This window comes from Pelodiscus sinensis, chromosome 16, assembly GCF_052426305.1.
Source record: "Pelodiscus sinensis isolate ZL-2025 chromosome 16, ASM5242630v1, whole genome shotgun sequence".
Lineage (NCBI taxonomy): Eukaryota > Metazoa > Chordata > Testudines > Trionychidae > Pelodiscus > Pelodiscus sinensis.
Window position 1 is genome coordinate 40,607,198 of NC_143067.1, and position 20,412 is coordinate 40,627,609.

General features: G+C 62.3%; 2 protein-coding genes across 20 annotated transcripts in view; both read left to right on the forward strand.

Moving 5' to 3' along the window:
* SLC4A9 (solute carrier family 4 member 9) overlaps positions 1-12,269 on the forward strand; it is a 33,813-nt gene extending 21,544 nt beyond the window's left edge. The window contains exons 16-22 of one of the 3 annotated variants that reach the window (XM_075900090.2): positions 1,623-1,801; positions 3,138-3,210; positions 4,451-4,519; positions 7,654-7,827; positions 8,115-8,264; positions 9,894-9,979; positions 11,252-12,269. In XM_075900090.2, coding sequence (XP_075756205.2) covers positions 1,623-1,801; positions 3,138-3,210; positions 4,451-4,519; positions 7,654-7,827; positions 8,115-8,264; positions 9,894-9,947 — 699 coding nt within the window. In that variant the 3' untranslated portion in view covers positions 9,948-9,979; positions 11,252-12,269. Of the gene's footprint in view, positions 1-237; positions 1,802-3,137; positions 3,211-4,450; positions 4,520-7,653; positions 7,828-8,114; positions 8,265-9,893; positions 9,980-11,251 lie in introns of those variants that run through there. The other 2 variants (XM_075900091.2, XM_089769559.1) reach the window with 2 other exon arrangements.
* Positions 12,270-19,367: 7,098 nt separating this feature from the next.
* The window catches only part of ANKHD1 (ankyrin repeat and KH domain containing 1), a 141,466-nt gene continuing 140,421 nt past the window's right edge, over positions 19,368-20,412 (forward strand). For 4 of the 17 annotated variants that reach the window (XM_075900076.2, XM_089769567.1, XM_089769562.1 and 1 more), the window contains exon 1: positions 19,371-19,885. In XM_075900076.2, the coding sequence (XP_075756191.2) occupies positions 19,610-19,885 (276 nt within the window). In that variant the 5' untranslated portion in view covers positions 19,371-19,609. Of the gene's footprint in view, positions 19,886-20,412 lie in introns of all 17 variants that reach the window. The other 13 variants (XM_075900081.2, XM_075900086.2, XM_089769571.1 and 10 more) reach the window with 7 other exon arrangements.

The window sequence follows — 20,412 nt, forward strand, 5'->3', positions numbered from 1 at the left end:
GGCGGCTGGCGGCGCGGGTCGGGCCGGCCCGTGCATAGCGGGAGGCTGGCGGTGTGAGGCAGGCCAGGCCTGGCGGGAGGCTGGTGGCGTGGGGCAGGCCAGCCTGGGTCTGGCGGGCGGGTGGCGGTGCGGGGCAGGCCAGGCCTGGTGGGAGGCTGGCGGGAGGATGGGCCGTTTTAGAGGGAATCATGCAGGCTTGTGCCCTATTCAACACTTTGTGGGTTTCCTTAATCCCAGGGCTCCAGGCAAACAGTGGTGTCTGCCCAGAAGTTGGCAGCCGGTAGGTTCAATGCCCTCTGTTTGGGGGCTGTGCGGGGTGGGGCTCCCAGCAGGCTCCGCTCTGGCCCCCCCCGAGGCGTGGGGCAGGGAGCCGGGCCACCCCCGGCATTGCAGCGTGAGGAGCAGAGCCGCGGGGGAGCCCAGCCCAGCCTCCATGCCGCTGGAGGCGCACTTGCGGCGCTAGGCCGTGAGGGGCCTGGCGGGTCTGTGTGGGTGGGGCTCTGCCCCCCGCGAGCCAGGCCCATGAGGGGGACGGTGCCGGCAGGGCTGGGGGTGGCTGTCACAGCTGCCCCGCACGAGGCGTCTGGGCCGACGCAACCCAAGGGAAGTGGGGGAGGGACGGCCGCAGCCTGTGTCCCTTAGGCCTCGGCGGGGCAGGGCGTGAGGACCTGCCAGGTGCGGGGCCGGCCCAGCCGTTCCAAGACTCCACTGCTGCCCACGAGCCAGACGGGCCCCCCGGAGACAGGGCGTCCCCAGCCCGCGGCCGTCCCGCGGGGCGGAACCGTTCCTTGTGCGCACAGCGTTGGGCTGCGGAGCCGTGGGGCCGGCCCAGCCTCGCACACCGGAGCAGGCGCATCTCTGGGTCATTAGCCCCTGGCCAGGCTGCCCGCCATGTGAGGTAAGTGACGAGCCCCCTCCCCGAATACAGAGACTAGAACGGAGCCGGCGCCCGGCTTGCGCCAGTCCAGGCGGCCCGGCTAATGGCTCCAGCGCCCAGCAGAGCCTCCGAGTGATCAGCGCGTCCGCGCCCCGGGGGTGCGCTCCCCAGCAAGCAGGACGCGTTCGACCCGACCCGAGCAGGCTCTGCAGTGACTGGCGGCAGCGCCAGCCCTCGCACTGAGAAACCCGCACAGTTTTCAAACAGAAACACACCCGGAAACCACAGGGAGACCCGGAGCCTCCCTGACCTGCCCCTGCGGACGGTGCTAAGCAGCGACCTTGTCGCTACAGGTGCCGGTGGCTGGAGCGGTGGTGCACAGGCAGAGACGGGCTCTCGTCCTGCACCCAGCCACGCAGGAGCTGGCAGGATCCGGGCCGGACACGTTGTCTTCTGAATTGTGGAGGGGCCCTCGGTCTCGGGGCGGGGGTTAATTATCCCCGGCTTGGCTGGTGGTGCCTGACAGGCCCCAGGGGTCCAGGTAGTCAGGCAGCTGACGGTGTCCACAGGCGGGGGCCTGACTGCTGCTGGCTGATGGAACCTCCACGCGGCTCCTGGCTGAATGCACAGAGCCCCCGCTGCAGCCAGCAGGACCCCCCGCACCGGATACGGGATGGGCCCTGGAGTGCCGGTCCCCTGGAGTGCCTGGCTGCCGCGCTCTGAGCGTCGACGTGTCTCGTTGCAGAAAGGGGCAGGGTTTCACCTGGATTTATTCTGCGTTTCCCTCCTGATGATCCTCACCTCTGTGACGGGCCTCCCCTGGTACGTGTCCGCCACCGTCATCTCGCTGGCCCACATGGACAGCCTGAAAAAGGAGAGCACCACGTCCGCGCCGGGGGAGCCGCCCAGGTTCCTGGGAATCAGGTACCGTGCCCTGCGCCCAGCGGCCGAGCCTCTGGGACGTTCCGGCCCTGGATTGCCGGGCGCTCGCAGGTGGGCTCTGCGCTGGACGCCTGCTGGCGACCTGGTGCCGGTAGGGAAATGCTCTGGGGCGGGGGAGCCGGCCGGACTCCAGGCCGCGGGAGTGCGGAGAGACGCTCCCTCCCCAGGTCCTCGGTGCGCACTTGGCCAGCTGCACTGCGGGGATTAAGTCCCGTGGGGTGGGGTTTGGTTACCGGTGTTCCCCCCGGCAGCGCCTCTGTGGAATTGGCGACTGTGGCCTCCTCTCAGGTTTGCTGCATGGTGAAGTGGCCGCGGAGCATTAGCAGAGGCCTAGGGCAGAGGTGGGCAAACGACAGCCGGGAGGCCGCCTCTGGCCCGTAGACCTGCTCCGGGGACCCCCCAACATCTCTGTCCCGGCCCGGACCACTCTCCTGCCCCCCCGAACGTCTCTGTCCCGGCCCGGACCACTCTCCTGCCCCCCCGAACATCTCTGTCCCGGCCTGGACCACTCTCCTGGCCCCCCAGACCACCCTTCCGCCCCCCTGAACATCTCTGTCCCGGCCTGGACCACTCTCCCGGCCCCCCCTGAATGTCTTTGTCTTGGCCTGGACCACCATCCTGCCCCCACCCTGAACATCTCTGTCTCCGCCTGGACCACTCTCCAGGCCCCCCGGAGCACCATTCCGCCCCCCAAACGTCTCTGTCCCAGCCCAGACACCCTCCCAAACGTCTCTGTCCCAGCCTGGACCACTCTCCCGGCCACCCCAAATGTCTCTGTCTCGGCCCAGACCACCCTGCCGCTCCCCTGAATGTCTCTGTCCCAGACTGGACCACTCTCCCGGCTCCCCAGACCACCATTCTGCCCCCCAAACGTCTCTGGCCCGGCCCTGATCACCCTCCCGCCCCCTGAACGTCTCTATCCCCCACTCCCTGAAAGTCTCTGTCCCAGCCCAGCCCACCCTCCTGAACGTCTCTGGCCTGTCCCGGACCACCCTCGCATCTCTGAACTTATTTCTGGCCCTACCCCAGAGCCTGCACCCCCCCCCCCCCCCCCCGCACCTCAGTCCCTGATTGTGTGAGCATTCGTGGCTGCCACCCCTTTCCATCCTGAGATGCGGCCTCAGGACAAAGTTTGCCCCCCTGGCTTCGGGGATCCTGCAGGCCGTGCTGCTTGCAGCTGGGGCCTCTTTGCGTGGTGCTGGAGCAGCGCCCTGGGCGCTCGCTCGCTCTGCCTCCCGGGCCGTGCAGGGGCTGGGCGAGCGGCGCCGGGGTCAGGAGCGGGGTGCGAAGGTCTGACCGCCGGCTCGTGTGTCCACAGGGAGCAGAGAGTGACTGGCCTGCTGGTCTTTCTCCTCACTGGGATGTCGGTGTTCTTGGCCCCGGTCCTCAAGGTAACTCCCTGCTCTGGGGCTTACGGCAGCATTGCTCAGGTGGGGTGGGCTGGGCCGGCCCGGAGCCAGCTCTGACTGCCCGTCCCTCTGCTTCCCAGAGAATCCCGTTCGCAGCCCGTGCTCTGAAATGGCCAGTCTGCTGTCCCCCATGCGCCCCTTTCTGGGCCAGCCTCACCGCCCGCCTTCCACACGCAGGCCAGGGACCGCCCATCCCGAGAGCAGAGCGTCACCTTTCCCCTCCTCTTGCAGGCCCCAGCCTTGGCCATGTGCCACAGCCCAGCGGGGCGGGGGTAACTGACCCCACTGCATGGAGCCAGGGCAGTGTAGCCTCCCCGAAATGCCAGGCGCACACTCGGCGCGGCTACCCCCTGCGCTTGGGCTGTTTCCAGTGCACTAGCGCCGCCCGCTGGAATCCCGACCTCCCGGCGGTGCAGACACACCCTCCCGTGCACCTCCCGGCGGTGCAGACACACCCTCCCGTGCACCTCCCGGCGGTGCAGACACACCCTCCCGTGCACCTCCCGGCGGGAGCGCAGCCTCAAGGCAACAGAACCCCACAAGGGCATGTCTTGCCCAGCCACCCTCTTTCAGCAAAGCCCACTGTTATGCCATGAGCTTTTCCCCCACAGGCGTGAGTCTGAGACCTAAGTATCTGCCCCCAAGCAGGTCTCCACCTGACCCCTTCTGGCTTAATGCTCGCCGCAGGCCAGAGTGTGTCTTTTTCTCAAGCCAAACTAGGCAGCCTCTGACTGCACCTAGTGCGTCTGAAGGATCGATGAGCTAAAAAACCTTAGTAATTCCACCTCTCGTTTGTCATCAGCTGGACATCAGTAGGATATGGGGTCAGAGTTAAGGGTGTTTTGGGAACCTTTACTCCGAATTTCCAGACATTCAAATATGTGTGCTTTGAAGCATTCTCTTACAGCAAAATTTCTCACTTTTCAAACATTTGGATTTTGATCACCACAACTATCAAACTATCTAGCCAGCTGTTTTCTGCAGTAGCTAATCCCTCTTTCCCACTGTCCCAAGTGTGCTGCCCACCAATAGATCCAAAGTTCGATTCTTTATAGCTGTTAAGCAATAACCATAAAACTAAACTGCAGCGTGTGAAATGAAACAACCAAATGCCCTGGCCATACCCGAAGGCTGATCTTATGGGAGATGATTACATTCCACAAGAGTTTTGTAAAGGAAAGTACATCTGACCATGCTGTCGCATCTCCCTTGCGTTCCCCAGTATATCTCCATGCCGGTGCTGTATGGTGTTTTTCTGTACATGGGTGTGGCCGCTCTTAGCAGTATCCAGGTGAGTACAGATCCACAACGGTCAATCCCCTTGACATTTCTGCACCTGTTCCTCCACGTTCTTCTCTGCGTGGGTTGAGTTCAGGGGCTGTAGCCTGGCTCCAGCCATGCGCTCTGGCCTGGGGGCTTAGTTATAAACTTGGTAGGGTCTGGGGGAGTGAGGGTGACACCCCAAATGTAGCGCATGGGCCATTCCAAGCGACTCCTGACAGATCCCCTCTCCCACCCCGGCGCGCTGTGGCCTTGTCCTGCCTGCGGCAGACACCTTCTTTTCAAGCATTTAGACACTCATATTTCTTGCGACGATTTTCGAAGTCCTCTCCCCAGGAAAGGTGGGGGGTCGGGGTACGTCTGCGCAGCGAAATCCCACGGTATCCGGTCTCAGAGGCTGGTCAGCTGGCTCGGGCTCACGCTCCGGCCTAAAGAGAGCCGGGTTGGCGGCCTGGGCTCAGAGCTGGGAGCAGGGTGGGCCTGAGGGCATGGCTCCAGCCCGCGTGAAACATCCCCCCGCACGTCGGAGGCCCCGGGCACGAGTCCCAGGAGCCTGGCTGGGTGCCTGGGCTTTGGTTTGCCGTAGACGTCCCCTGGGTTCCCGCGAGTCCATGTCCCCCACTGTGCAGGGCTCGGTAACCGGGGATACCAAATACAGGTCCCCGTGCCACCCAAGGGCTGGTCTCTCAGGGCTTGGCAGGCCACAAAGGGGCCGGGCCCGCTGTGCGTGGCCCAGAGCGCTCGTGGCCAGCCCTGCCGTGCAGCAGAGAACAGCAGGGCTGGCTTTGGGGCCCCGAGCCCCGGGGGGCTGCCATTTCCAGGCGAAAGTCCGTGCTGAGGGAAGAGGAGGGCAAAGCGCTGGAACAGGTCCACGGAGGGAGGCTGTTTGGAGCCGCGCCGGGGACCCTCAGCCGCCGGCCCGCGGAGGGGGTTGGAGCAGCGTGCAGGCAGCCGCGCCGAGTCCCGCAAGACGCTGCCGTTTGGCGCCAGCGGGCACCGCGGCCGAGCTGCATGGCGGGTGCGAGCGAGGAGGGGGATCCATGGGGTTGCTGAGAGGCGAGGCGAGGCTGTGCGACCGACTGCGCGTCTAATGCACTTTCCAATGCCCCTGCCCCGTCGCCACCCCCCGGGCCACTGCAGACTGCTCTGGGCTTTGGTGTGTGGGGAGAAAAATTCCTCCCTTCTCTCCCTCCCTCCCTCCCTCTCTTCCTTCCCCCTTCCGCCCTCCCTCCCTCGCCGCCTTCCCTCCTTTTTCTTTCCCTCCCTCCCTCCCTCCCTCCCTCCCAGCAGTGAGGGAGGAGCCTGGTCTGATGGAAGGGCGAGGTTCTAGTGGGGGGCAGGTCCGAGGGGGCAGAGCTCAGTCCTTGGATCACAGCTGTAGAGAAAAGCAGCTTCAGTCCCGGGGCAGACGCGTCTGACGTTCCCCTTGTTTGAGGGCAGTTGGCTCCCTGGCTTCACACCCAAAGACAGATCTGCGCTGGCGGCGCAGGGGCACCGCGGGTTGACTGGCTCTGCTTTGGCATGACCTGCATAGCTCACGTGAGGGTTCAGCACCCTGCTCTCCTGCCAGAGAAGCGCTTCTGTCCCCTCCGCTGGTCCCTGCTCGGGCCCCTGGGCATTGGAGACAGCTTGAGAGTGGCCGGTCCTAGCCCTTCCCTGTCTGCGAGGGCGGCAGGCGAAGCTCCCTCCTTCTGCTTTTTGTACCTGGCAAGCACCAGGGATGGTGCCTCTTGTCTGGGTAACTTGGGGCTGTGGCCTCGGGGCGCTCACTGCCCTGCGCCGGAGGGGCAGGTGTTCGGTCTCGGGGCGCTCGCTGCCCTGCGCCGGAGGGGCAGGTGTTCGGTCTCGGGGCGCGAGCTGCCCTGCGCCGGAGGGGCAGGTGTTCGGTCTCGGGGCGCTCGCTGCCCTGCGCCGGAGGGGCAGGTGTTCGGCCTCGGGGCGCTCGCTGCCCTGCGCCGGAGGGGCAGGTGTTCGGTCTCGGGGCGCTCGCTGCCCTGCGCCGGAGGGGCAGGTGTTCGGTCTCGGGGCGCTCGCTGTCCTGCGCCGGAGGGGCAGGTGTTCGGTCTCGGGGCGCTCGCTGCCCTGCGCCGGAGGGGCAGGTGTTCGGTCTCGGGGCGCTCGCTGCCCTGCGCCGGAGGGGCAGGTGTTCGGTCTCGGGGCGCTCGCTGCCCTGCGCCGGAGGGGCAGGTGTTCGGTCTCGGGGCGCTCGCTGCCCTGCGCCGGAGGGGCAGGTGTTCGGTCTCGGGGCGCTCGCTGCCCTGCGCCGGAGGGGCAGGTGTTCGGTCTCGGGGCGCTCGCTGCCCTGCGCCGGAGGGGCAGGTGTTCGGTCTCGGGGCGCTCGCTGCCCTGCGCCGGAGGGGCAGGTGTTCGGTCTCGGGGCGCTCGCTGCCCTGCGCCGGAGGGGCAGGTGTTCGGTCTCGGGGCGGGAGCTTCTCGCCGAAGGGTCTGAGACCGGCGTGAACAAACCCAAGGCAGAACTGTGCAAACAGTCGGAATCCAAATCCCTTCCCCCCCCACATACACACACAGCGAGTGAATCCGAGCTGCTGGGCGCGAGTGACACTGAGAGAGAAGAATTGTGCTTCTGACTGTTGCGGGCCCCCCTGCTAGCCCCCAGGAGCTGACGGCTGTATCTCCAGGGCAGCTGCTGGGTTTTGTACAGCCGCAGCTCCCGGAGGCATGTGAGTCCGTGAGAATCTGGTTTCAGTTGTAAGAAACTCACCCCTCTTCCTTGCAGAGAAGCTTGACCTCCTGACCCCAGTGTGACCCCAAGATCTCTCTTCACACTCTCCTGATCTGCCCACCACTTGTCTGATTTGGGGGGCCTGATCGTGAGCATTGAACACGTGGGCGGGCGGCACTGGCAAGCTTGGCCCCTGCCGCTCTCCCACGGGCGACGGGAGCTGGGAAGGATGCCGGTGGCGGTTACGGGGTGTGAATCGCAGAGCATTCCCTCGGGACAGGCAATATGTCTGGGACTACACTACCCAGAATCCTTAGCGGGACGCTGGGGTCAGCATTTGGCGCGTGAAGCAAAGCCGGGCGATTTGGGGGACTCGGCCTGGAAATAGACCCCCGGGGAAGCGGGCTCTGGGGGGCCCGGGTCCTGTCTCATCGCTGGGCTGGGGCCTTGTTCCGTTGCAGTTCATGGACCGAGTCCAGCTCCTTCTGATGCCAGCCAAGCACCAGCCGGACCTCATGTACCTGCGCCACGTGCCCCTGCGCCGCGTGCACCTCTTCACCCTCATCCAGCTGCTCTGCCTGGCGGCCCTGTGGCTCCTCAAGTCAACCGTCGCCGCCATCATCTTCCCAGTCATGGTGGGTGTCCTCCCGGCGGAGCCGCCCCGGCTGCTGGGCCCTGCGTGTGGCGGGGGGCGCTTGGCCATCTTCAGCCCCCCCCGGCCCCACTTTGGTAAGGCCCAGCCATGCCCCAGGCCTCGGGCTGCCCCGGACCCCCCCTCTCCCCTCTGGGAAGTGCTCATGGGCCCCATTAGACGCTGAAGGCATCTGCTCCCTGTGCCCGGGCTGTGGTTTCCCCTGACCCACGCTCCCTGTGGGTCCCTGGCCTTCGCCCCTTGCTGACTTGAGCCTCTGCTTTGGCCCAGCTGCTGGCGCTGGTGGGGATCCGGAAGGCGATGGAGCGCATCTTCTCCCGCCAGGACCTCGCCTGGCTGGACGACGTCCTGCCCGAAACAGACAGGAAGGAGGAAGAGAAGCTGCGGAGGAGCCAGGAGGAGGAGAGCGACGGCGAGGATGTAAGGGGGGGAGGGGGAAGAGCCGCTTGCCCCAAACGTTACACGGACGCGCCGGGGGAGGGCTCCTCGCGGGGGGCAGGGCCTGGCCTCTTCCGCCTGCTGGAGAAGCCCCGTCGGGGGCACCCCGCCCCTTCGGCCTCGGCCCAGCAGCCAGAGCTGATTGCCAGGCCCAGCGGGGCAGGCTGAGCCAGCGGGGAGAGCGGGAGGAGATTCTCCTTCCCCAGGGGGGCTCCTTGCAGAGCACTTAGCCTCCAGCACAGAGCGGCGGAGGGGCAGGGGGACTCTGGGTGGAGACTGCGCCTCCCCCAGGAGGCTGCCTCAGGCCCATTTCCGCGGCCCTGGGCCTGCAGCCCATCTGTCGGGAGCCCGCTGGCGCCGTTTCCACCGGAGAGGCGGGCCGAGGGCTGCGGGGTACACCCCTGGCCTGGGGAGACACGGGCCCCGCGGGAGTCCTGGGGTGGGCAGCCCTGGTCACGGCCAGCGACACGGGGGTCTGGCGAGGCGTCTCTGCAGCCCTTCCCGGGCTGGAGTTACCATGGGAACAAGCTGCCAGGCCTTCGGCGTCACAGGGGAGATGACAGCCGGTCGCAAAGTGGCCAGCGCAGACCTGCTGCGAGTGCCTGATGAAGCAGTAAATTATTTAGCATGTTCGCGCCAGATCTGGGCCAGGCCCGACGCCAGCCCTCGCCTCGGCGCGCTGAGCGGCTCTCATGCCGTCCCGCAGGACCGTCGCACGAGCAGCCCAGGGAAACCGAGCTAGCGGGGACGACTCCTGAGCACGTGCCCGGCCGGCGGGGAGAGTCGCTCCCAAGGCCTCTGTCCGGCTAGGCAGGGCACTAGTGGGGTCTGCGGGACTCAGTCCTGGGTGCACTACTAGTCACTATGTTCACGAGTGACGTGCATCCTGGAAGGGAGAGCACGCTCACGACGCCGGTGGATCGCCCCAAGCTGGGAGGGGGACAGAATAACCTGGACAAAGGGGAGAATTGGTCTGAAATCAGCAAGGCTGACAGCCGCCATGGGCTCCAGGGTAAGGGGAGGCCGGCTCTGTGCCCTGGAAGGGTCGGGGCCAGGGCTGCCAGTGCCCCCTCCCCCCCAGCCCTCAGAGCTGTGGGGAGCGGTGCAAAGGGGGCCGGGGCTCCTCTCGGGAACTCGGGTTCTGGGCGTCCCTCGGGGGAGGCCTGGCCCACGCAGACTGGAGCACTGTCTGGGTCCCCTTGGAGCGTGAGGGCAAATCTTGGCATGGAGAGTCCTTCCCACTTGGCAAGCCAAAACACCCGGGGGCTTCTGGGATGTTTTGTTTCTTTGCTTGGGGGTTTTGAACCCGATGGACTTAGTGGGGTGGACGTGGATTCCCAGAGGGGGCGGGGCCCCAGCTCTGCTTTGCCAAAGGCTGGCGGAGGCAGGACTCTGATCTTGGCCTGGCACCCCGGCTCCAGAGCGGTAGCGCCAGCCAACACGACTGTCTGAGCAAGACTCGGCACAGGTTGCCGTGGAGACGCCGTCTCAGGCGGGCGGCCTGGCTGTGCCGCGAGCGGAGGGGGCAGCTCTGTGCCCTGGGACGGGTGGGAATGACTCCACCGCGGTGGCCAGCCATGGTAACGCCGGCCGCCTGTTTCTCTCCTCCAGTCGGAATTCTTGTATCAGGAAAAGGGACCAGAAATCAACATCTCTGTGAATTAGCGGGCTCCCGCCGCGCCGGCCGGCCAGCACAGGTGAGAGACGAGCTCCTCTCGGCAGGGGGCAGCTCCTGGCCCGGGAGAGCCAGAGGGGGGAGCTGCGGGTGCGGAGCACCTCCACCAGCGGGCCCCTGGAAGTCCATGTTGCAGCGCTGCCTCCCCGGACAGGCTCTTCCAACCAGCTCACAGCCCCCTGCAGAGCCTGAGGCTGGTTCTGCTGCCACCTCGAGCTCTCCCGCCTCCCCACACACGAGGGGATCTACCCCGACGCCTAGGCCCTGCCGGTCCCACCCGGCCCGGGCGTGCCCCCGCGTTCCGCCAGCTTCCCCTGCGTTTGGCAGCGCCGTGAGCCAGGTGTGCCAGACCCCAGCTAGCCTGGCCGGTGACTGTACTCGGAGCGCGGTGTCCGGGAAGCCCTGGGGTGTGGTCCCTGCGGGGTACACGGTGCGTGCAGCAGCAGGCAGCTCGCCGCCCTGCTGACACGCTCGCTGCATCTTGCAACACCCGGGCCGCCTTGCATGGGAGGTGCCGACACGCCTCGCTCATCTGGAGCCTCCTGGCCCTTGCGCCCGGCTGCACGGGCGTGCCTCTCGCCTGGCCCAGGCCCTGCCGCGCGCCGCACAGGGACGCCTCGGCCACGCCTGCCCCGGAGGCAGCCGGGCAGGTGCACTGACACAGGGGTGCTGGGTCCATCGGGGGCACAGGAGGAATTCGCAGCGAGGGGACAAAGGTTCCGTGTCTGAACACTCCCGACTGCAGCAGCTGCCGCAGGGTCAGGCAGGCAGGGAGGGCGGGGCGTGTTCCAGCGCGCCCGGATCTCTGACAGTGTCAGAGCAGGAGCAGCTGGCCCAGGAAGGCCGGGCTCCGGGAGCAGGGACACGGAGCTCTCCTAGCGGCAGCTGCATGGGAGGGCCGGTCAGTGCAGCTTTCTGAAGGTCTTGCCAAGGTTTTCGAAGGACGCTCCTGCAGGACAGCTGCCGGCCTCCGGCCAAGGGAGGCGGGATGGGTTACTCCCCTCCCCTCGGCCGGCTGCAGGGAGGGAAGGGCCATGCTGGGAGCTGCGCAGGGGATGAGGACGGGGTCTCTGTGCGTCGTGCTGGGGGCTCCGGTCCGTAGGCGGAACTGAGCGGCAGAATGGGGCGGCCGGCGGCGCTCCGGGGTCACCTCCCAAGTGCCCAGGGCTGTAATGCAAACAGCAGAGCACAGTCGGCTCTGGTGCCAGCTGGGGCTCTGCGCGTCAAGCGCCTCCGTGTCCCTTGCTAACAGACAATGGGCTCTTGGTTGTTTTCTCCCTTCGGTGCTGGGCAGGGAGCGTTCCCCGGGGCCGTGCAGCAGGAAGCAGGCGCCTTGCACGTCTGGGAAGAGGCTGGACAGCAGAGCTCCGTGGGCACCCCAGGGCCCGAGCGTGGCTGGGGCCTGGCTGGTTGAAAGGGAAGATGCAACGCAAGTGATTTTAAGCCTGACGTGCTGGCCCGCAATGGACAAGGCTGTGTCTCTCTCCTGTCACCCGCTGCGCTGGCAGGGCCAGGTACCTTCGCCGCCCAGGCCCGGGCTGGACACGGGGAGCTGTCTGCAGCTGCGTCAATCCCCAGGTCTCCGAGACAAGGCGGGCGAGGTCGCAGCTGTTAGTCACCTTTGGCGAAAGCGACCGCAGGGCTCGTCTCTCTCCCATCCACCACGTCTCTCTGGCCCCTGCCGGCTAACTCCTGCCTGCCGGCGGGCAGCATAATGCCGGCAACGCGGCCCAGCACGGCCGCTCCAGCTCTTCAAGCGCTGTGAACGGGAGCTTTCTAGAATCCTGCAGTTAAACTGAAACTGGAGACTTTTCGACACCATCAGGCAGCCTGGAGGCTACGCAACGGGACTGGCATCTGCGGAATGTTCCTGGGGCAAGATGCCCACACCTGGCAAGGGAGAATAAAACTAAAATCCCAGCAGAGTCGGAAGGGACCGTTTTAACTCTGCTTCCTTGTTGAGCTGGGCTCAGTGAACTCTCCCCGGCTCCCGCTACAGAAATCGCACCTGCATGGCCGGACTCTTTCTTATCTGGCTGGGGTTCCTGACCTTAGACATGTGCCAGATCAAGGCAATTTCTATGCAGAGAAAAATTGTTAATAATTAGTTTGTAATATTGACAAAGGGAGGAAAGTTAATAGAAACGTGAACAAAAACAAGCTGACCAGTATTTGAGCCAGGAGCTGTGATGCTTCCTTCATCAGCCAGAGACTGAAAATTTTGAGCCAAAGCTCCTGAGATACTTTTCAAATAACTAGTGAAAAGAATCAGGCCAAATTCAACTTTAATAAATAACATTCCATGTGCCTACCCTCCTGGCCTTCCCCCGATAGTACTTTCTGTTGGGTGTACTATTCTTCACTTTCCATCCTAAATTGTTGTGTGGTGTTCTCTATGCTGTGAAACTGCTGATGAGTAGGACCCCAGAAGTAGCCGCATTTCAGTCCTGGGTAAAGTGAGTCTTCTGTATCATTTGTACCACAATCCACATATGACACCACAAATCCTTACTCACGTGGCAAATCTTATTCATGAGCAGTGCCCTTAACATGAATGAAATCCTCCTGTGAGTAAAGGCAGAGGGATGGGGAGGGGATTGCAAGATTGGGCTCTGAGTTTGTCTTTTATAAGATATTCCAGGATAACGTAGAGAAACGCTAATGTTACAGCATTAGATGGCCTTTCATTGGCCTCTGTTGATTTAGGCACCATCAAATCTTCTGCCATTTACCACTGCTGCAATGGCTTTTGCACAAAAACTTGCCAGCTGTCTATACTGGCCGCTTGAATTTGCGCAAGAGCACTGACTTTGTAATGTCCAAAATCAGTGCTTCTTGCGCAAATACTTTCCTGCTCCCGCTCAGGGATAAGCCCCCTTGCGCAAGAGGGCCAGTGTAGACAGGCACCTTCATTTTTTGCACAAGAAAGCCCAATGGCTAAAATGGCACTTTGGCAAGGATGCTTTTGCACAGAATCTAGACGATCTTTTGCGGAAATTCTTTTAACAGAAAAAATCATGCCAGTCTAGATGCAGCCTAAGGGTGTGTCTAGATACATCCCTCTGGCGCCAGAGGGGTGTAAATTAGACACACCGAAATTGCTAATGAAGCAGGGATTTAAATATCCTGTGCTTCATTAGAATAAAAATGGCAGTCTAGAGGGGGATCGGTCGACAAGGAAACCCTTTTCCGACCCTTATTCCTCATGCAACGGGATATTTAAATCCCCGTTTCATTAGCAATTTCGGTATGTCTAATTTACATCCCTGTGGTGCCAGTGGGATGTATCTAGACAGTGGTTCTCAACCGTGGGCCATATGGCTCCCCAGGGGCCACGCCCTACCTCTTGGGGGCCACGTGGAAAAAATGGAACATTTGGTAAATGATGGACCTTTTTTTTCCAACTAACAGCGGCTATGAGGGGGCCACAGAGGTAAACGAGGCTCAGAAGGGGCCATGAGCAAAAAAAGGTTGAGAAACACTGGTCTAGACACACCCTAAATGCCCCCGAAATGGGGCCCTTCTTCACGTGAAGTTTCGCAGGTGTGGAGTGGAGCCACTTGCCTGCAACGTGGAGGCAGCAGCACAGGTTCTCGGAGGGGAATGTTTGGCGCAGGCGCAGGCGCAGGAAGTCAGCCTGGGAGCACGTGGCTTGAATGCTAGTTGCAGTTGCAGCACCTGTTTTGATGTGAGGTGCGAGTCAGTGCACAGCCCGTGGGAACACAGCGCTCGGGGCCCTGGGTGTGGACAGAACACTGCATTTAAAGAGCTTCTCCTGGCCCGGAGCTCCCCAGCGCGTCGCCAGCAACATGCTGGTGCGAGGGAGCAGTGTCCCCGTTCGCCGAGGTTAAGGAACCGTCTCACGGCCACGCCGTCTGCGGCACGGCTTAGAGCAGACCAGCCCCATCCTGCGGCCCAGTTTGGCCCCACGGGCAGGTTCCCTGCAGCAGAGGGGAGCCCTGGGGAGCCACACGGGATAAATCTCTCACCCACATTGTCCACCTCATCACTGCCTCGAGGCCGACGCACCTCGCCACACTTCGGGGGGGTCCCCTGAGGATCCCCGCTCTCAGCCTGGCTCCTGTGTGTGGCACTTGCTCCTGGGCTGGGCTCTGCCGGCACGTCCCCCCCGCGGCCTGCCCTCCACGTGGCTGCTGTGGTGCATCTCTGCTTTTCTGGGCGTGGCGTGGCCGCCGGACGGTGACCTCGGTGCAACTAGCCACGTGAACTAGTCACTTCACATGCGCTGGGGCAGGTTGTCAGTGTAACTGCTCTCGGGAGAGGCGTCCTGGCCTCTGCTGCTCTGATCCCTGCTGATCCCATCTGCTGTACTTGCAGGAGCTTCCTAAACTGCTCCCCCGCACTGGTGGGGGTGGAGAAAGCCCTGTTCCTGTTGCTCCGTCTCACTATTAGAACTTCATAAGTTCTGGTCCCGGGGCTCCTGGGCAGCTACAAGATAATCTGGCCAGGACCCCCCGATGCTGCATCACGGGGCTCGTGCTACAAGGACGCACGTCACCATCGGTTACGCGGCGCGAGGACCCGCCCCAGGGCAGGACGTCGGGCCCGCTGCAAGGCTCCCATCAGGCCGACAGCGGGTACCCTGGCGTGCTGGCCAGTAACACAGTCTGAGGATCGCTGGCCTTAAGCCAGGGGGCACCAGCCAGTGCATGGGGATCTACCGGGAGAGCCTGGGGCCTCTGACAGATCCTGACGGGTTTGGCCAAGAGGCTATCGAGTGCCTTCAGCTGCCCCTCCCCCCACTGCTGTGCACCTCCTGCCCCTTTCCGTGGCGCTGTGCCTGCTTGTTGGGCAGGGAAGGGCGAGGAGGGGCCCCCTCTGCCACCCTGTAGCTATCTCTTCAGAACGGAGGGGGGCACAACAGGGCGAGGGAGTTTGCTGGCTGCCTTCGGGAGTGGTGCAGAGTCAGGGCAGGGGTGAGCCTGCTTAGCCCCATTGCACCCCCTCTCCCCTGGGGTAAGCAGTGTCCAGCTGGAGCCTGCATGTACCCCCTGCTGCACCGAAGCCCCTGCCCTAGCTCGGAGCCTCCCTTAGGAGCCTGACCCTCCTGCACTCCAACTCCTGCCCCAGGCTCAGCTCAGAGCCCCTCTCACACTAACGCCCAAGCCCAGAGCCTGCGCCCCAACCCTCTGCCCCTGCCTGATGCGGGAGGGAGGGAGGGAGGATGGCGTGAGAAGGGCGGGAAGGAGGCGGGGGCAGGGCAGACCCTGGATTGCAAAGGGAATCTCGTGTTAAGGAGGTGGGAGACCCCTGCCGTAAGCTCGGAGCCAGCAGGGCCCAGAAGCAGCCTCGGCTATAGTGCATTAGCAAAGCGTTCTGAGTGTGCAAGCTGGTGCGTGCCCCATCGTCTCCGCTGTTGTGTTTCCCAAGGGATTAGTGGCATCTGCCTGTAGGGGAGTCAAACTGGCTCGTGCCTCTGAGTGGCAAGGGGCCGATGCTCTGTGGGGTGGAGCGAGTGGGACAGGCAGGATGATACCGCGCCCCTAGACCTGCACAGCTGAGCGGTCACGACATCTCCCAGGACAGCTACTTCATACAAGGGTCGGTCCTGGGACAACCTGGACCGGTGGCAGCCTGAGTCCAAATGGGAGGGAGCGGCTGGCAGGGTGCCTCTCACACCGCACAGGGGCAATCCTCTGTGTTGTCAGCGTATCAGGCCCAGCTAGAGCTCCTGCTTTCCTATGGCTCAATGCCGAGTTGTAGGCACAAACCTGCCAGGTGCCCCACATCAGGGACTCTCTCCTGCATTTGTCCAGGCCCCAGCCGTGATGCAGACAGCGGGAACATCTCGGCCACAGGGAAAGGGCCGGCCCAGTTCACTAGGCCACAAGAGAAGGCCAGAGATGCACAGGTGAAACCTCTGCTCCCATCAGGTCTCCTGACACCAGTAGAAACTGTGGCAGTCGTGGCTGCCTAGGGCCCAGCTATATGCACGTAAACCCTTCCTGTCAGCCAAAGAACCATCCCCGATTCCCTCCACAGTGAGATGTTTGTGGTAGATGGGACATTAGCTATCACCAGCCGCGCTTGGAGCACGACTCTACGGCTCCGCCATCTTGGAGCACGACTCTACGGCTCCGCCATCTCTCTTCTGACAAGGCAGGCGAGTTTATTAGACCAACTTCTTTTGGTGGCCGTTGGGCTTTTGAGCCTCACAGAGCTCTTCTTTGGATCTGGGGAAGAAAACGAGCGTCCTTCCCCAGAGCAGAGCTTGAAAGCTTGTACCTCCCATCCACAGAAGCTGGGCCAGCATCAGCTATCACTTCACCCACTTGACTGTCATGTCCTGGGACCAGCCAGGGTGTTTTAACAATGGTTTTAATGCTGATGTGTGCTTTCCTCCAATGCGTCTGCACTTGTAAGGTAGTTGTATTTTAATAACAATGTGGGCTTTGTGCACTTTAATTTAAATTGAATTTCCATTCAAATAGAGCTTGACACAACTCATGGGTAAAAAAAGACGTCTAGGAAGTAAGAAATGTTCCATTCGCCATGTTCTAATGGAATACACTTAAAAATGAAGAAGCTGCATAAATGTTAAATTACATAATGGCATTAATAAATGGGCATAGATATAGCGTGCGCTCATGGTGAGCAAAAAGAAGCACCGCAGTGAGTGGACAGGCTGGCTGTAGCTGAAAGTCAGCCTGCTTTAGGGTTATCAACTACTGAGAAGCAAACTAAAAATATAAATGAAAAACATGATTCCACTAGAATTAAATCAAGCTTTCCTACCTGCTGTGACTGGAATCATTCCACGTTGGTGTCAGGGTACATGGAGATGTGGGGCAAGGCCATAGTTTGCCAAGGGGCTAGATGTGGTTGCCGCATGTTATCATACAAAGCCCCACAAACCATTAGGCTGTGTCTAGACTGGCCAGTGTTTCCGGAAAATCAGCCGCTTTTCCGGAAAAACTTGCCAGCTGTCTACACTGTCCGCTTGAATTTCCGCAAAAGCACAGACTTCCTACTGTAAGAAATCAGTGCTTCTTGCGGAAATACTATGCTGCTCCTGTTCAGGCAAAAGTCCCTTTTGCGCAAAGCTTTTGCGCAAAAGGGCCAGTGTAGACAGCTCAGATTTGTTTTCCACAAAAAAGCCCCGATCATGAAAATGGCGATCGGGGCTTTTTTGCGCAAAAGCGCATCTAGATTGGCCACAGACGCTTTTCCACAAAAAGTGCTTTTGCGGAAAAGCGTCCGTGCCAATCTAGACGCTCTGTTCCGAAAATGCTTTTAACGGAAAACTTTTCCGTTAAAAGCATTTCCGGAAAATCATGCCAATCTAGATGCAGCCTTAGGGTCAGAACTCTATAGAGGTCCCTCCATGTCAGAGGCCTGGGCCACACACTGGTTTGGGATATCCCTGTGCTGCACTTTGGACAGAGGCCAGCCTTTGGCCTCTGCAGCGGGTACCTTTCAGAGTCACACGCAAAGTCATGTCACCTCTCCAGTGAAAGGCAGCTCTCTGTTGTGCCAGTGCACACCCTGCAGAGCGGAGCATGCTGTGCTCTCTCCTGCCGTCATGGGAGTCACTCTCATGTGCGCTGCCCGGGTCCCTGAGAGGAAGACTGGCTGAGTTCCTGCAGAGGTCCTGCTGCTGGACCCCTTGGCTTGTGCTGGCAAGAGGCAGAATGCCGCTACTGCAAAGCTAAAATAGCCTTTAAGTAGCATACGATGGCACATTTGGGTTCTGAGATTTTACAAAACCCCCCACTGGGACATGTCATGTTTGTGGCAATGTGTTGTGATTGGCTTTTCTCTTTCAAGATTTCCTGCAGCACTTGCTGTCCAAATACACACAGTGCTGGGGGACTGGACCCAAAGGGAAACTGATTGGAAAGAAAAGTGAACCAGATTTATCTATTTTACTTGGTGTTTGTGTTTTTAACAGATGATTAAATGGTCTGAGCAGTAAGAAGAACATGAGATTTGTAAAATCACTGCAGTTTTGGTCACCACATTTTTATCAGTAGCACAGGTAAACAGATATACTGTGTTTGTAACAGATGACTTTTAACCTGAGCGTGTCTCTTTTAAACAAGTTCCTTTTCTGTCACGACAGCTGGCAGTAAATCCAATTATTCAGTCTCTTCGCATGCAATTATTCAAGAAAAACAAATGACACTTGTGTCTTCAGCAGGAATTCAGCCTTTCCACAGCAACCAAACAGTGACCCGATGTGGTCCATCCTCTTGGGGGCACCATGGTGCTCCAACCACTAGGAACTCCTCCCTTCAACTCTCAATTCTGCAGGCTCCTGTGACTTATGGTAGAAAGGAATTTGCTTCTGTCCCTCCCCCGCCCCCCAGTTTTCTCATGTGCTTCTCTTCCCTGTGAAGCCCTGCTGGCTAGGGCTGTTTGGGTGACTCCGCTGCCACTTCTCCCCACTGTGCTGCAGCAGGGAGTCCCACAGAGCAAACCAAGTGGCAGCAGGCAGGGAGAGCCAGAGGGGCAAGGTGCAGTACAGGGGGAGACTCCAACCTATCAGGATCCCTAGGTCAGGAGATGGAGCCAGCGAAGTTGGACTAAGGTCAGAAATGTGGATGAGATCCTGCTGAGCTGGGGCAGACAGCTCCTGAGGAAGGCAAGCCGGTGCCCGTCGTCGCTCTCAGCCTCTGTCCCTCCAACTCCTGGGCCGCGGGAAGGGCCGGCTGGCTCGCTTCTCCTCTGCGGGCCGGGGGTGCGAAGGGTGCAAGCACCCCGGGGCGGGCCGGGGCGGGCAGGGGCAGGCAGGGGCGCTGTGTGCTCCGGGGGGGGGGCTCAGCCCATGGCCCGCGGGGCAGCAGCTCCCCGGGGACCGGCCGCCGCCCCTGGGCCGGGCGCGCGGGGGCACGTGCGTGCGAGGAGAGACCGCATCAGGGGCAAGGGGAGGGAGCATCGCGGTGGGCGGGGCCCGCGCGGCTGCCAGCCGCGGCCGCTTGGCCTCAGCGTGGGGGCGGGGAAAGAAAGCAGACGGACTGCAGACTGAATGATTGACAGGGAACTCATCCAATCACCTCTCTGCTACAGGCTAGGCGGCGGTAGGCTGCTGGGACAGGAGGGCCGAGGCTTCCGCATTGACAGACACGCGTGTCGTCCAATCCTAGAAGGGGGCGGAGCGTGGTCTCTGTGAGCGAGACCTTCAGGAGTCAAAGGGGAGTGTGTGACGGATTGGGACACACAGCCAATCATCCGGCGCCAAGCGCGGAGGGCTCTGACTGATGCGCTGTCTGAGCAATCAGAGTCCGGGAACCTCGAATTAAAGTTGACCGACGGATACATTGTCCAACCAGTCTCCAGTCTTCCCGGGAGGGGCTTGACTGACGTGCCCACTGCCCAGTCAGATTTCCACAAGTTCAGGAAGAGACCGAAAGAGAACGGGGCGGGGCTGCGCGTACAAACCGCCTCGGCGTGTGCTCTCAAGGCAGCATGCTGGGAGCGCGTGACGAAGGGATGAGTGGCGGGGGTTTTGCCCACTGGAGCTGAGGCGCAGGCCCAGCGCGACCAATGAGAGTGGCGGCAGCGGGCGGGGGAGGCCGGACGGCGCTCCTCGGCCGGTTAGGTTGTGAGAAGTTAGTGGCGCTGCTGCTGGTGCTGTGAGGGGACGGAGACGGCTGGGCTGGGAGAGCAGCGGCGGCCCCGGATCAGCGCGATGCTCACGGACGGCAGCGCTGCCCCTGTCGGCGACGAGGAGATAGACTCGGTCACTCCCCGCGCCCCCCCCACCGCCGAGGCCCCCGCCGCGGCCGGGCCCGCCCCGCTGGGGCTGCGGGCCGTGCGCCTCTTCGGGGAGGCCGGGCCCGGCGGGCCGGGCGGCCCCGGGGCGCCCGACGCTGGAGAGGCCGCCCTCGACTTCAAGCTGGCGGCCGCCGTGCTGAGGAGCGGGGGCGGCGGCGGCTCCGGCAGCGACGAGGACGAGGTGTCCGAGGTGAGAGACCGTGGCCGGGCCCGGCTTCTCCCCGCTTCCTGACAGGCCTAGGCCGGCGTCCGCCCCGCGGGGCCCAGGGCTCAGGCTCGGCGGGCCCTGCGCCTCCGGTCGGCGCGAGCGGGGCAGCGTCCGGGTACCAGCGCTGTGCCCGCCGAATGGGGGCGGGGCCCCGCGCCCAGGCGCCTCCATTGTGCCCCCAGGCTGTGGGGCTCCGCACCCCACACGCTCCCCCCCACAGCCAGTGTGCGGGGCGGGCATCTCGGCACCGTGCCCTCCCCGGCTGGGCGGGGGATTTGAGCAGCTCCTCTGTGCGCCCCCTCGGGCAGAGGGGGCCCGGCGCCCACTCTGGTGTATTCAGATTGGTGGTAGGGGTGGGGGAGAGATTCGTGGTCTCTCTCTCTCTCTCACGAGTGTAGGTGCGTGCTGGCTTCCAGTACCTGCCTACCATGAGCCTGGTCTGTGCTCAGGCTTAAGGAGGGTCTGAAGTTTCAACACCCACTTATTTTTATTTCAGTATGAGGGCACGT